Source organism: Symsagittifera roscoffensis, chromosome 1, assembly GCF_963678635.1.
Source record: "Symsagittifera roscoffensis chromosome 1, txSymRosc1.1, whole genome shotgun sequence".
Classification (NCBI taxonomy): Eukaryota; Metazoa; Xenacoelomorpha; order Acoela; family Convolutidae; genus Symsagittifera; species Symsagittifera roscoffensis.
Genome location: NC_087062.1, coordinates 83,219,300 through 83,234,575, shown reverse-complemented (window position 1 = coordinate 83,234,575; position 15,276 = coordinate 83,219,300). Strand labels below are relative to the sequence as shown.

The following is a 15,276-nucleotide window of genomic DNA, read 5'->3' as shown; positions in this document are numbered from 1 at the left end:
GAAACAATCGTAATATGATAATAAGTAGTAGCCCTGTTTTTAGTAGTGACATCGTGGTCTGGGGATACTCATGGTCCGGGGAGACCCAGCCATAAACTCACTCTTTTTGCATGTAACTATGTTAATTTGCGCGGATTGGCCAATAGCGTTTTGTCGACCCGATGTTAATGGACCACACATTGTACTGGCGTTGGTAGAGACAGTTAAAGAATGTGAAGCTGTGTTTACACGCTAGCCAGTCGTATTTACTTCCGGGCGAATGTTACACATTGGTATTTAGTGAATGAAAAGAGGATAACAACGTAATTTTGTCTTTCGATTAAATTGTTTTAACCGCGCTGAACTCCTGATAATTTTGAGGAGTAAAACAAATAAAATTTTAGCCATGTTACGCGTTCTCAGTATAAACTTTTTAACTGAAATGAACTGAGTGATTTGAAAAATGAAATGGTAAGTCAGATTTTTTCCTGCGTTTCAAGATAACTTTGAGGAGTAAAACAAATAAAATTTTAGCCATGTTACGCGTTCTCATTATAAACATTTTAACTGAAATAAACTGAGTGACTTGAAAAATGAAATGGTAAGTTAGATTTCTTCCTGCGTTTCAAGCAAATACAGGACTGAACAGCCTTCAATATAGCATCCTGCCACGCAAGATAGAAGTCGGTTGGAATCATTTGGAAAGCCTATCGTAAGCCGATCAGAATCGAGATAAGAAAGCTAACATGCTCTGTTTTTTTTTTATCGATTCTGGTTGGCTTACGACGTGCCTACTCTATGACTTGACTAATGTTTGCTACGTGACCTTTGCAATGCTATGTTCGTGTGGTATGACGTTGCGAAGCTTTGCTTCGCCTCTGTGTTGAAATTTTTGTTGAAGGTTTCAACAGAATTTGATTGGCAGCTCAGTAGAAGGAGTTTTAAGTGACGCAACTGATTGACCGAAGTAATAGGCGGTAGTGCTTCCCAAAAAAAAACAAATATATCATTTTTTGTTCGATAAAATCTAATCAAAACAGCCAGTTTTGTGACATAAACTGATTTAATGCCTAATAAATCTCGTGCCGAATTTAAGCGAAGCGGAAACAGCGGGTTCTTCTTGCCTATGCCGCATTTGATGTTTGTCTTCTGGCTTGTTAATTATTTTGAATCTGCTATAAGACCGATCTGCTTAAAAAATACCGTCCTATCTTTTTCGCTCTTTTTTGCTTTTTTATTCTTCAAGGGAATTTTCAACCCCCATGCCAAAACATCGCATACAAATATCACGAAACGCTGAAGAACTCCAAATATCAGCAAAGAATTTTAAACGTAGAGCAGAGTAGCTTCTGCCCGCAAATTTTTGGATGCACCGGTGGCGCTGCTCCAACAGCCACGCGGACGATGCAGCGATTAGCCGAAAAACTAAGTGAAAGAAGACAGGAAAGCTACCAACCAGAATCGATAAACTACATAAGAACTAAAATAAGCTTCGTGCTCCTGAGAAGCTCCATACTTTGTATAAGGGGGTGCAGATCGCTGCGCGAAGTTCAATTTTTCGACAACTAAATTAGCGCTATTGTAGAGGAAGGACGGCTGAGATAAATTAACATTACGACTATGCATTTAATGCTGATATATGACTTCATTGATAAAATGATACAGTTTGCTGATATTAATGCATTTTTATAACGCTGTTGTGGTCCTATCCAGCTTATGCACTTACCGTAACTAAACGGAAGGGCCTCTTTTGTAGTTTAGTTTTTAAAAAAATTCTTCGAGGGTATAATTCTCTTTGTAGTAGTAGCAGTAGTAGTTCCGCTTTTTTCAGATTAATTTGGGTGTCGGTTTGTCTACCAAAATGAAACTTGTCAGGTGAGTGTTTTTGTTTCTGCATTGTGTCTTTGTTGCTGCACCTTGCTTCATCTCATACCATAATAAATTGGTATCTTCGTCACCCTCGAAAATTCTTGAAATCAAAGTAAATTAAAACTGCGTGTTTTGCAGTCAGCATCATTAAGCTAAAATGGAAAATGAGGTTTTTTTATTTAAATTGGTCATTATTTACGTTCGAATTGAAAAATGAAACTTTATAGCGAATGAAATAATATTATGGTAAGTTTGTTTAGGTTTTTGATGAAGCTGAATCACGAAACAGTAACAATAGAGCTGAAAAACGGGTCACAAGTCCAGGGAACAGTAACAGGAGTAGACATGACCATGAACACACATCTGCGCAACGTGAGGCTAACTCTGAAGAACAAGCAGGAGCCAATTATAATGGACACTTTATCGATTCGAGGCAATAACATCAGACATTACATACTCCCAGATAGTCTGCCTCTCGATACCTTACTTGTAGACGATGCACCTAAAGGCAGAGGGCGCGGCATGAGAAGTTCACGAGGTTTGTTATCAGATTTTAGGCAGAAGTTCAAATTTTCAATAATGGTTACACTTAGTATAATGGTTGTTTGGCCAATTTTTTGTACCATCAGAATTTTCTTCAAAAAATCACAAATTTGATTTTCAAGGTGGACCGCCTGGCCGTGGCGGAAGAGGACGGGGCGCGCGAGGAAGAGGTGGACCTCGAGGTGGAAGAGGACGAGGAGGACGCGGTCGATAAGCTATTTTGTTGCATAGACGGTCATGGCGACATATTTATTCGCGTTTCTTTTTATGTTTCTCTTCAAACTGTCAAATGCTATTTGTTTTCGATTCTCTAAAATATACTTGTGATGATATGATGTTTTTATGTTCAACTGAATAATTCATTGTTCTTTTGTGAAGTAGTTCTAATCAAGATTATTATGTAGCGGGCAAATGGGTACATTCGTCAACTAAAAGCGTAGTTTTTGCTTCACATATCCTGCTGCGTCGAAAGTCTAGGTGGGTAATGTTTTTGAAGAAAAGTTCATAATTGGAAAAGCTAGAAATGAAATTTTATTGGAAGCTCTGTTTTTTTTTTTAAATTTAGCGCGTCAACATTTCTCGAACAGTTAAAGTATCTTAAAGTATCTTCCAACTAATGCTCGAGTTATACCATCTTATAACAAGAGTGGAAAAGATGCAACGTATAAGTGCCTAATTTTTTGTGATAAACATCTTTCCTCTTGGTCTAGAGGTAACGCAGTTGCTTTTGCACCCTAAGGTCTGTATGTATGAAATTGATTTTTTTTTCATGGAAAAATAACTGTCGGCTTAGTTAGCACATGACGGTTTTTACTGAACTGTAACCAATTTTCATTGTAATTGAGAGTATGTTGATTTACTCTTGTAATTTATAAATTTCCTAGCCCAAAAATTGGTATGGAATCAATGAACGTTGTGAAGACTTATATAGGTCGTGATGATTTTCGGTTTGATGTTAACCCTTGAAATCGGGTACTAGACTTTTTCCCGTACATAAATTTATTCACAGGGCTCATCTGGACTTTTCCTGGAACTCTCTGTTAACCAATTAACCCTAACGACAAATTTTGTGCATGTTAGCATTTTAAATATCTGCCCTATTCGAAATTTGCTTTTTGGAGTCGATGAACGTAGTTCAGACTCTTATATAGGTCATGATAATTTTGTTTTTGCGTTTCTTTCAGGAAAAGTCAAAATTTGTTCAGACTCAAAGTTACCTTTTTGCGGTTTTTCTTTTGATTTCTAAAGTTCAGTCCATTTGCTTTGTTTCAACACAAGCAAAGCTTCTGTTATCGTATGAACTTTTTTCCCAACCTAAGTCGCAAAAATTGTTGCGACGCAATTGTTGCGACAAAGTGTGTTTATTTTGAAAGTGTTCATTTTGATCTAGCTATTAAGTACAGCCAATGCTAAGGATATGAACACAGACTATTATATTACAAATAGCACTTTAGCTTCAAGGTATCATGGATCGGTAGCGTAGAAGTAGGGAAGGAGACCCAAACAAAATAAGAGGGATCGAACCTGGACAGGGTCGGTTGTTTTTAATGAACTTTTTCGTGTTCTAATGAAAATGCGTCCGCTCTATAAATTGAGGCATGTTAGTTGGTAAGTTCCTTTTTTTTCAAATTGACTGGTACACTTTATGAGTCATAATTGGCTTGCGTCACTTAGCAATTATGTAGACTCATAATTTGCGTGCGTCAATTATGAAATTTTGTAGACACTAAGTTTTACTCATTCAGTTTTTCCCAGTAATATTATCGGTCATATGTTTGCTTGTGTATACGAAATGCAACTTCGCCTCTTTGTAAAAGGAAAGCAAACTCCACTATCGAGCAGCTAAAGTGTAACTGATCGTTTTAAGTTATTTATTTATCTTAAAATTTATCTTATTTCATTTATCTTAAAATATTAATTGGAAGCGCTTCAGGGGCATATATTTTTCCTTGAAGTTCAAAAGTTAAGTCTGTTTTTTCCCTAGTTTTTTTCCTATCTGTTGGTTGTTTTCCGCCCCAAAACTTAAGTCGACCTAATTAACTTTGGTTTCTTTAATCGGCTTTTTCAACTTATTCTGTGCCTTTTAAGGGTAAAATTGATTGTTCCCATAAAAAATTTAGCTCATTCTTGTAAAAGTTTAGTTTTTACACATGCGAAGCGTTGTGTAATACTACGATGCTAGTTTTTTTGTTTCCAACGCAAGGCGCATTTATTGGTGCTTATTCTGTGGCACCTTTAATTTTACACAAATGGTAGAAATAGCAATGCAAAAAGCCTGCATGACCGATGCAAATACCTTTAGTGATGGAAACACCCTGTGTGCCGCATATTCTGCTAGTCTCTTTTTTCTTGCCCGAAGACCTTCGAAAATTTCAGTAGGGGAACTTTTTACCCCTTTTGAGATTTTTTCTTTCGAAAATTACTGGTAAAATCTGAGGTGAAGTGTTCAACCAAAAGAACATGTCCTGGAGATTTTTGCATAAGCTGCTACGCCTTTGATTTTACAGACAATGAGTTATGGTCTCACAAAATGTCCAAATTTTAAATTTTTACTCATTCTCAAAAAATGCTCCGCCAAATATTAGAGATCAAGGTTTCAATCATAAGAGCCGCTATTTGGAATCCTCCCTGTGTGATACAATTTATGTAGAAAAATCTTATAGCAATATAAATTGTATCATTTTGAAGTTCTTACCGTTTTTTTTAAATTTTATTTTTCTTTAAAACTACCCTGCCAAATTAGGCATAAAGGTATCAATCGAAGGAAAGTGAAGCAGCAACTTAGTCAGCTTGAGCAGCTACGCCCTTTTTTTTGGAAAATAAATTAAGTTCAGAAAAAATCTTAGAAATTTAGACCGTTTTTCCGAAATTTTTCTACTTTCCCGACAACTGCCAAAACAGAGATTCAGTCGAAAGGTTCAATCAAATGAATGGGCACTGAGATTGTTCTCTGCACAGGGGATCTGCCCTAATGCATATAGAAGAGCAATAATTGACTTTGAAGTCCATTTCTTTTTCAAAGTTTGTTCGTTTTCGAAACGTTATGATTTTTTCGGTTTACGTCATGATTAAGTCTGTGAATAAGGGTTCAATCTAATATCAAGATCTAGTGGTACCACCCGCATAATCAAATTCTCATAATTTTGGCGAGAATTTTGCTTTGGACTAAAGAATTTTTTATTAAAGAATTTTTGATGTTTTGATACTTTTTTACGTCCAATTTCTCAAAAGCGACCGTGCTAATTCCGAAAATTTGTTTATGGACTTTGTTAATGTCCAATTTTTGACTTTGACACATTTTGAAAAATTACGCATTACTAGTCGCATGTGTTGCTTTTGACATACACTTCACAGTTTCTTGAGTTTTATCAAACTGACTTTACCAGCTTCAGCTGGGCTCCTATTTTTTCTAGCAATCGTGGCGCAGACGCCAGGACATGAGAATCCTAATCAACAGCTTGGAGGTTTATATCTGTCACATTGAATTAGTTTGAGTGTTATTTGGTGGTTGGTGATAGCCTGGTCAATATAGTAGTTACTGTTGCTGCTTTATTGGTAGCTGGTGCTATCAACTTTTCGAGCAATTGCAGCGCAGATGCGAAGATACTCCTAGTCTCCAAGGTGGAAGTTTGATTCCCTAAAGGGCAATTGATTCCGGCTAATAGCAAATTTTATTCGCCCATGCTTATTTTTACCTGTTCTCTTTCGTTATTCTATTTTCTTTATGCTTTTGAGAGATTTTTTTTCCTTTTTTTGCTTGTGTTTGCGAAGTGCATTTTGGCTTAGCAAAACTTAAATGTTCAAATCTTTTCATTGGTACAACAAATATTTATGGCATTTTTTGTTTTCGGCTCAATGGGCTACTTCTTTATTGTCGGCTTAGGGGCCGCTTGCTGATTTCAAAAGCATAATAAATGTTGGAAGTTGTCTTTCTCGACTGCTTTACTGAAATTGAATTTTCATTTCTTTCGGGAAAGCTAATCTCATTTGCTAGTTGCTATCTTGCAATGCTGCGATTGCGTAGTATCGAAGTTATGCGAAGCTTAACTTCGCTTAGGTGTGAGCAGAATTGAATTATTGTATATTTTGATCTCGAGTTCGGCTTTTTATCTCGAAATGTTTATCATATTTTTCTCGAAAAGTAAGAGCCGTAAGATATTGCAGCTTGGTCTAGTAAACTGTCCGAAAAGCGAAAAATTCTTCAGTCCAATTTTTTCAACTGCCTGCCGTGTGTATTTTGGGCATTTTTGATGTTGATATCATCCGAAAAGACTGATGAATGTCTACACGTAATGTATGTCTACAAAATTCATTTTACGCTGAAAAATTGCTGAAGTTTAAGGAACAGTTTTTTTTTACTTACATTAGTTTGCTGAATTCGAAAGATCGAACAAATATATGAATATTTTGGTGTATGGCTTAGGAACCTTGGCTTAGAGTATGGTTTATCACAAAAAGCAAGCACTTCAAATAACTCGTAGACATCGAAACTGGTATCATTTTGACGATTTTCGGCCGTGATTTAAATTACAATAAAGTTCAGAAAGTTTTCTCCGTGTCCTAATGTGTTGTTCTGTTTTTAATTCAAAACTGCGCGAAATACTGTCGGTCAAAAAATTAAGTTCATTGTTAGGTAAACAATTTCTAGCTGATTGTCATCATTCACAACGGTATAACCACTACATAATCAATGTCGAGACTTACCAAACCAACACACGCCAAAAAATAATGTAGCAGCGTCAAAAATGTATTGAAGTTGATCTCAGCACACCAAATCAGTAACAAGTCGCGTTAAAAAGGTTTGGCCAATTCGAAATTTTTACATTGGTTGTAATTTTACCAACTCGATTTGTTGAAACTTCGTTTTTTTGTCTTTTTTCGGTTTAATCGATTTCGGCTTTTTTGTTGACCTAGACGCCTCTTATTGCGTCGTATGATGACCGAAAAACTTTTTGTGCGTATGTGTTTTGAGGGGTAAGGAGGTATTTGCTGAGGTTTTTTCTGTTTTGTTACCACTTGGTAAGCTTTGTCCAGATGCTAATTTTGCACTCTTTTGTCCGGGCATGTTTTTTCAAAAGTATCTTCATTCAGTTTGATAGATCTGGTTGTTTATATAGCGATAAAAACATCGATATTACGCTTCAGCATCGATTTTATGATTTTTTCGTCTTTCGATTAAGCTCTTGGTTCAGTTTGCCAATTGTCTATAATACCTTGATTTCAGTACATTAATGTCTTTTGTGGATATTGGGCCAAACAATTTAAGTTGATTTTCAGGTAATTGGTTTTTGGCTTTAATTCTGTCGGCTTATTTGCCTAATTTTTTGTTTCTACAAATTTCTGATTTTGTTTATAAGTTCTTTGGCCCTAGTCTTAAGTTTTTGAACGCTCAAAGTTTAACGCCACTTGGAACCCTTTCAAAAAATTAAATATATTTAATCATAAAGAACTTGATTTTCATTTTTTTTTGTTTTTCGAGTTATTTCTTCCACGATAACAACGTTCGAAGTCTTTGATATGTCTTAAGTCTCTTGATGTTTAAACCCTATACTTGTTGTATCGCAAGTGGTGCGATGCTCAGCTTCGCCTCTGTGTTTCAATATACAGAAAAATTGCGCTACCAAACATGACAAACTGATGCGTTCTCTAACTCCGGGAATAGCTTCAGAAGAAATAGCTTTCTCAGAAGTTCATGCTCACTCATGCTCAACTCTGATATAGCACCCAATTGGGTAGCTATCTACCGAAGTTGAATTACAAGAACCGAAAACTAAAGTCGAAACTGTAACGCTATTCCACATGACATACACCGCCTCTTTAATAGTCCATTGAAGCCAAACCACCATAAAAGTTGACGACTTGTGGGGCAACCCTGCTAAAAAACAAAATGGCTCAACTTATCCGCATAACAGGGTGAGTATTTGAGTTTTCTGCTTCTGCGTACAAAAAAATGTCCACTCCAGTTCTGCCCGGTTCCCCTAAAACGGGTTACACCCCTTACTGTAAAAAACCTGTTCAAAAAAAGGAAAATCTGGGGCCGACTTTTATATAATTTTATAAATGTCTAGAGCTTCACTAGATTACTATGAGCAAACTTATTTTTCCGACCATTTGAAAAAGGTTGTGGAACTTTGTATTCGGATTCGGCTGTGTTTAAGTTTTTTCTTTTTGTTTTCCATGCAAAATCAGGTACCTCAATTAATGTCATACAAAAACCTTTTCAGTCGTGATTCTGAAAAAGGTTTGAAATTTTTGATTTTTTAGAGCTAATAAGGTGAGCGTGCAGGTTTTCAATAGGTTCTAAAAAATGTTACATAATTGACCTATTTGATTATGACTGTCGCATTTGCCTAATTTCTATCATTTGCCTAATTTCTTTTTCGTTCAGATTTTTTTTATCACACCACCAAGAAAAAACCACACTAATTTGAAAAAGACTTTTGTATTTTTCAAGACTATGGTCGGAACATTCTGTGCTACTTGCACAGTAACCGGATATCCATGTTTTTGTTATGGTCAAAGGGATATCAAGTCTGGTTTACGAACAAAGGCGATATGCAACTATTAGAACATCCTCAACTAATTGCTAACAGTTACGTTCTTTGTGACTATACGAGCTCTTTCGCAGAGAGATTGAAAGCCTTGAAGTTGCTGCGCATTGACTATATTCTGTACTTATCCAGTTTCATGTAAAACGAGTTTGAAGATGAGCTGATTGGGCCAAAAATGTGAAGTTTTCCAAATTTTAATGCTACAAGCTGTACAAATAATGTTTGGTTTGAAGTACCGTAGCGTGAGTATCGCTCAAATCGAAGACGTCAGTATCGTAAATAACGCTTTTTATTTTTTCCAATCATATAAACTTCTTTGAAACTGCTCATTGAGTGTAAAAAGAAAAACTCGCGAAGCTTTAGACTTTAATAAATTATTGTCAAAATTTTGTGTAAGATTGTATCTGGGACAGATCCAATTAGTTTTGGTTTCATTCAAACTGTGATTTGACATCATTACGTTTGTGATTAGCAAGTGTTATCAAACCGGAATAATTATACGTTTTCTCGGGTTAATACCTTGTTTAACTAAATCATTTGATAGCTTGATTTATAAAATCAATTTTCTTGGCTTTTCCGGCACACTTTGCTTAGAGGCAACGACTACGGCTGGGACGGTAAGGGTCCTAGGTTCAAGTTCGGCCAGATTTTTATTTTTTTCTTGTTATTTGTTATTTTACTAGCCCTGGTTTCGGCATGTTTCATCGTTGTAGTGTTCCAATTTCGCTTGAAGTTTGATAAAAAGTAAAAAATATTTTTATGACCACCCTCCTGAAACGGAAGGATAAAATTCTGAGAATTTCAGACTTTTTAGCTCAAAGATTTTCATGGTAACAATTTTGTTTTTGGCTCAACGGTATTTAACCCAAGTTTTGCTGGCTCAGTTGCCGGTCGATTAATATTTCTGAATGATTCTTCTTTTTAGCCGCCGATTGTATTTTTCTCAAATAGACCATCATTCGAGACAAAAATACAAAATTTTTGTAATTGTGGTTTTTCAACACTTTTGATTTTGTCTGAAGTTTTTTTGTCTGTTAGCTTGCAATGAGTTTTGTGTATTATTCGTTTTTTCTCTGAACAAAATCTTCTCAAATATGAAATTTCGAAAATCATAAATATGTCGCTAAAACTAAATCTTCAGTTACCGAATTCTGGATTTCAACATGTATGTGTGAACACTGGTGTATTTTTTGTCTCGAATTCGTGAAGCTCAGCTTCGCCTGTCTAAAATTGATACAGTGAGCTCGAACAGAATCGAATCCCAACTTAAATAATAAAAAAACAGATGAGCTTGAGATTGGAAAATTTACGTGCCTTTAAGCTAATTGTTTTTACCCCAAAAACTAAAAACTACGCCCATACATCACAGACATTTAAAAAGGAACTCCAGCAAGTTTTTTCTGAAAATAAACGATTTTAACCAGCTTAGTATTTTTGTAAACAAGAATTTTAAAACGCTTCTAAAGCTAATGCGTACTCATACGCGATGTGCCCCAAATATCGGGCTAACAACAACAACTTTGATTTTGGGCTCAAAATAGTAATTTGTCTAATTGAGAGAACCTTGATTTCAGAACTGTTGTGCGAAGCATGTTACTGCGAAGTGTATGGTGCGCCCAAAATGTGCAGCTTATGTCTTATAAAAGCGTCGTCAACTCTGTGAGCGTTTGTAAGGCATGCAGTGTGGTACAATGTAGAAGCAAGTCGGCCAAACCGAAGTTCGAATCCTCAGAGGAAAAATTCTTTGAAAGAGTAAACAACGATAAGGAGGTTGATCAAGATTACTTAAAGAAACAACTGTCATTTGTACAGACCTCAGTCACAGGTGGTGTGAAATCGTATGCGAAGATTTTGAAGGACCATGGAGTTGATTCTACGAGCACTGCCGGGGAAAAATTAGTCCAAAATGCTCCGACTTATATTCAACCGTACTTGAAACTAGCCAGAGTAGACAAACCAGTAGGTTACTGGCTTCTGCTTTGGCCTGGTCTCACTGGGCTGGCTTTAGGATCCGGGGGTATTCCGGGATTAGTAATATCGGCTAAGTTCTGTATGGGTGCTATTCTTATGAGGAGTATCGGGTGTACTATCAATGATATTTGGGACAGCGAGTTGGACAAAAATGTCCAGAGGACGATGTCGCGACCTCTAGCTTCTGGCGATTTGACTATCAAACATGCTGTTATTTCTGGTGGATTACAAAGCGCAGCAGCTTTAGCTATTTTGCTCAGCCTCAATAACGCAACTGTTGGATTAGGCCTACTGGCGTTACCTTTAGTAGGCACTTATCCTTATATGAAAAGAATCACTTATTACCCTCAAGCTTTCCTCGGTCTGTGTATGAATTATGGACTGCTAATGGGCGTTACAGCCACAACTGGTGCGTTGAGTTTGCCAGCTTGTGCGATGTATGCTTCTATGGCTTCATGGACCGTATTTTACGACACAATTTATGCTCTTCAGGACAAAAAAGATGACATGTTGATCGGAGTGAAATCGACCGCTCTCAAATTTGGGCCACATGTTGATAAGTATCTGCTAGGATTCGCAGCAGCGACTTCAACTGGGTTATTTTTGTCCGGAAAACTGGCGGAGATGGGAGGTTGTTATTACTTCGGAGTCGGAGTGGCATCTTTGTTCATGTTGAATCAAGTCCAAACTTTGAAACCTGACAATGCTGATGACTGTATGAAAAAATTTGTTGACAATACTAAAGTAGCGGTTGCAATTTTTACTGCTGTGATGTTGGGATCTTATTTCTGATAAATGATAATAATTTATGAGAACGCTATTGTAAATTGAAAATATTAACTCTCTGAAAGAACGTTTTGGTCTTATTAGTAGAGCGAGTCCAGTTTTTAAAAGCAGAAAATTTTTGAAGCAGCTCTTTCTGTAAGGAGCACTCAGTCTAGAAGGCGCTATGCTATTTATTGATTTTATGCAGTGGTGAAAAAAAAATAACTTGTATTCTAGAGGTGGTTCGAATCATAAAGTTGGCTAATTCTTTTTGTTTTTCCAAACTTATTTTCTTTCCTTATTTTGTTTTTGGTTGCATTTAACATCTCGCTTTTGCCGATTTTTGCTGTTGTTTACGAAATGCAACTTCGCTTCATTGTCAAATTATTGAGTTTTAAATTTATATGGGTGAGTTTGAGTGAGTGGCTAAGTATATGCCTCTCAATTTGCGGTTCAAATCACACCATTATCATTGCTCTTCATTTGAAGACGAGACTCAATGAACAATTCGATACTTCGAAGCCCTCAAAGATTTATGTTCCTTGCTTGCGGGTGAGACAAGATTGCGAAGCCCAGAAAAAAAATAAATCAATGCATATAATTTCAACCCGAGGCACAAAAGCGGTTTTTCCCTCTTAGATTAATGGTCTTAAATTTATATAAATTGTCGTTTAATTGTTGTGTTTGGATGGCTATACTGAAGAAAATTGCATTTTAAATTCAAACTATTTTTAGCGAGGAAACTAAATGGCTTTAAATTTCCAAAATGGACTTCAATTTCGCAGGTTAAAAATTGTTAAAATAATCTTTTTTTTTCGGTTTCATTGAGTTCAATAACTTGTACCCAATTGTCTGTTGTTTGCGTGCTAGTCTTCAGGAGATCACATTTTTTTGAAGTCAAGAGTGCGAGTTTAATGAACGTACTGATACACAAGTGAACTTTGGTTGCTAAATGAACATTGTTATAGGTTGTGTTGATTTTCTCAAAGTGCAAATTTTTTCAAGCTCAAATTTACTTTTTGTCTTTTGATTTCCTTACGCGCGTGATTAATTAGCAAGCGGTATCAAATCGTGTTATTATTAAATTACATAATTTTGAATGCTAACTAGTCGTCACTTTTGGTCTCGCGATAAAGTCTGTCTGGGACCAGGTTTTTTTCTAAGTTCCACTCCGACCAGTTTTTTTTCAAGTTCAAACTAAAAAAATTTTCCGTTTGTGAACAAAATTGTCGGCCTATCGTTTTTCTGCTGATGTTTGTCGATTCAGTTTAAACCGCCCGAAATCTTAGTCTTTCCGATTACAATTCTACAAAATTAAAGCATCCATTATGATAAAATTTACGGGATGGTTGTATAATATAGTAACATCATAGATTTGTTTTTACATGATATCGCTTAGTAGTTTTATATTGCATTTTTGAAAAAAGTTATCCCTTGGTGGTTTGCGAGTGGGGATTTTCTCAAAATTATAGCTCAAAGTTCTTTGTGTTTACCTTTGCAATAAGCTAGGGTATTGCAATCATGTTCTAGACGTTTTTCAGTAAATAACTTTGCTCACAGTGTTTCGAATTTTAAGATCTCAATTTAAGTTCTGGGTCTAGAGCTAATGAAGTGATACTGTGTCTACAGCTGGAAATTTTTGTAGATGTTAATAGATTTTTTTGTCGTCCCCCTTAAATTTTGTCGGCTTTCTTCCCAACTTTTTTTCGGTTACTTTTTTGGTTTAATTTTTTCCTTCATTTTAAAGACAGTAATAATACTTATGGTTTCTGGTTTTTTTTTACGCCAAAACTTTCTTTTTTGAAAAAAAAAATTTCTGCTCGAACTTTTTTAAAATCAAATGTTCAATTTTTCTTGGATTTCAGTTTTGACTTGAATGTTTTGACCTGTCTACGGATGACTGTGACGAGTGTCGCACGAGGTTTGGCAGTTTTTGTGTTTTTTTATTTCTTCAACGGGCGTCATTTTTTTTGCAATATTCTTTTTGTCGTGATCCAGCTCGCTGATTGTTGCGTATTAACTTCTTATTTGATAATTTTGATGTAATTGGGTTATTTTTATAGGCTTTCAATTTTTTGTTGTGTTTTCTGCAAGTTTTTTTTTGTGGCTATTGTTTGAAACTTTTGCGTTCATATCAAAAATTTATTTTGATATTTTTTGTTTCATTTTGGTTTTAGTTTGAAGCAAGCAATAGATAGAACTCTTTCTTTTTCGGAAGTGTTCCTGTAGTACATGCAGGTTGTTGGATTTCAAGTTTTTGAGTACATTCAGGAATTGTTGGAAATTTTTTCTTATCGTTTCTATTTATGCTTTATGCTTATGAGAAAGAAATTAATTGAGTGTGTATCCCGAATCTTACTGATGCTTTTCCTAATTGATTTTATAAAATTTGCAATAATTTTCTTGTGCTTTTAGCTTACGATTTCAATAGGGTTCGTCTAAATTTTTCACTTTTCATTTGAGACACATTATTTTCGAACTTTTTATATTGTATCGCAAGTGGTGCGATGCTCAGCTACGCGTCTATGTAACAGTTGTCTGCAGTTCAACTGGCGTCAAACCCTTGAGCGCGTATTCAACTCCAGTCTTTGTTTATTTTCACATTTTTCCTCAAATTGATTATTATTCGAGACAAACAAATATGCGAAATTTTTGTAGATGTAATTTTTTTGACATTTTTTGTACTGTTTTTTTTAATCATTTCAATGAATTCATCTGATTTTTTTCCCGCTAGCTTCCAATGCTAAATTTCAACGGTTTTGCAAATATTGGAAGCTCCTATTCACCTCTGTATTTAAATTTAATTTTAATTTAATTTGTTTAAGGGAAGGCAAATTACGCGTTCTAATTTAAAAAAATGTCAAGTTAAAAAAATGTTCAAACTGCTCGAAGAAACGTAGCCTTTAGTTAGAATAATCTTTAGGTTTCTCAGCGGATGAAAGTAAGCAATTGCTCCAGTTGGTTATTTTTTAAATCTAAAAACATGCAATTATAAAATGTGCTGGTGATGATTTTAAACAATTTCAAAAGTTTTTTTGACCTCTTTTCTATGTTCGATTCGATCAAATTGATTTTCTGAGCTCTCTCAAATCTATAAAGACCTTATTTCCACCAAATTTTTTGCTCCGCAGGCAAATGAAAAAAAAAACAGGACAAAAAAGGCGTTTTTGGTTTGGACACTTTTTGGAAAAATCTGATGAAAAAATTGCGTTTGAGTGAGGTGAGGGGAAAAAGGAAAAAGAGCCAAATTTGCAAGTGGAGGGGGGGGGGGAGGGGAGGGGCTCTTTTTCCACGAACTGATTGGTACCACTTCTGCTAAAAAGAAAATGCGGCTCGAAAATGAGGATCAATTTGTGCGGGAAACTGGAGACGAGCCTAATAACCGAAAATGCAACTGTATACTTAATCATTTAACCGTTTAGTTAAGCAACATAAATACAATCCTTAATAAATAATGGTCAAAATCGACGTTTGCGGGAAAACGTTGAACTTTTTAATTGTCGAAAGCTTAAATTAAAGATTTTTTATAACGCACGTGTTGGATTTTTAATTTTCCTGTTATTCAATTGAGCCTACTAGCTGGTCTACTTGAAGGTAA

At 35.6% G+C, this 15,276-nt stretch overlaps 2 protein-coding genes across 2 annotated transcripts in view; both read left to right on the top strand.

Moving 5' to 3' along the window:
- Window positions 1-2,768, top strand: part of LOC134851205 (probable small nuclear ribonucleoprotein Sm D1) — a 107,116-nt gene extending 104,348 nt beyond the window's left edge. The window contains exons 2-4 of the mRNA XM_063867188.1: window positions 1,809-1,854; window positions 2,109-2,386; window positions 2,514-2,768. Coding sequence (XP_063723258.1) covers window positions 1,841-1,854; window positions 2,109-2,386; window positions 2,514-2,605 — 384 coding nt within the window. The 5' untranslated portion in view covers window positions 1,809-1,840 and the 3' untranslated portion in view covers window positions 2,606-2,768. The remainder of the gene's footprint in view (window positions 1-1,808; window positions 1,855-2,108; window positions 2,387-2,513) is intronic.
- A 7,752-nt stretch (window positions 2,769-10,520) lies between these two features.
- Window positions 10,521-11,766, top strand: LOC134857115 (4-hydroxybenzoate polyprenyltransferase, mitochondrial-like). The gene has a single exon (XM_063873483.1). The coding sequence runs from the start codon at window positions 10,533-10,535 to the stop codon at window positions 11,703-11,705; it is 1,173 nt and encodes a 390-aa protein (XP_063729553.1). The 5' UTR covers window positions 10,521-10,532; the 3' UTR covers window positions 11,706-11,766.
- Window positions 11,767-15,276: the final 3,510 nt, after the last annotated feature.

Coding starts and splice junctions, on each gene's coding strand:
- LOC134857115 (XM_063873483.1), top strand. CDS start 10,533: ATGTTACTGCGAAGTGTATGGTGCGCCCAAAATGTGCAGCTTATGTCT.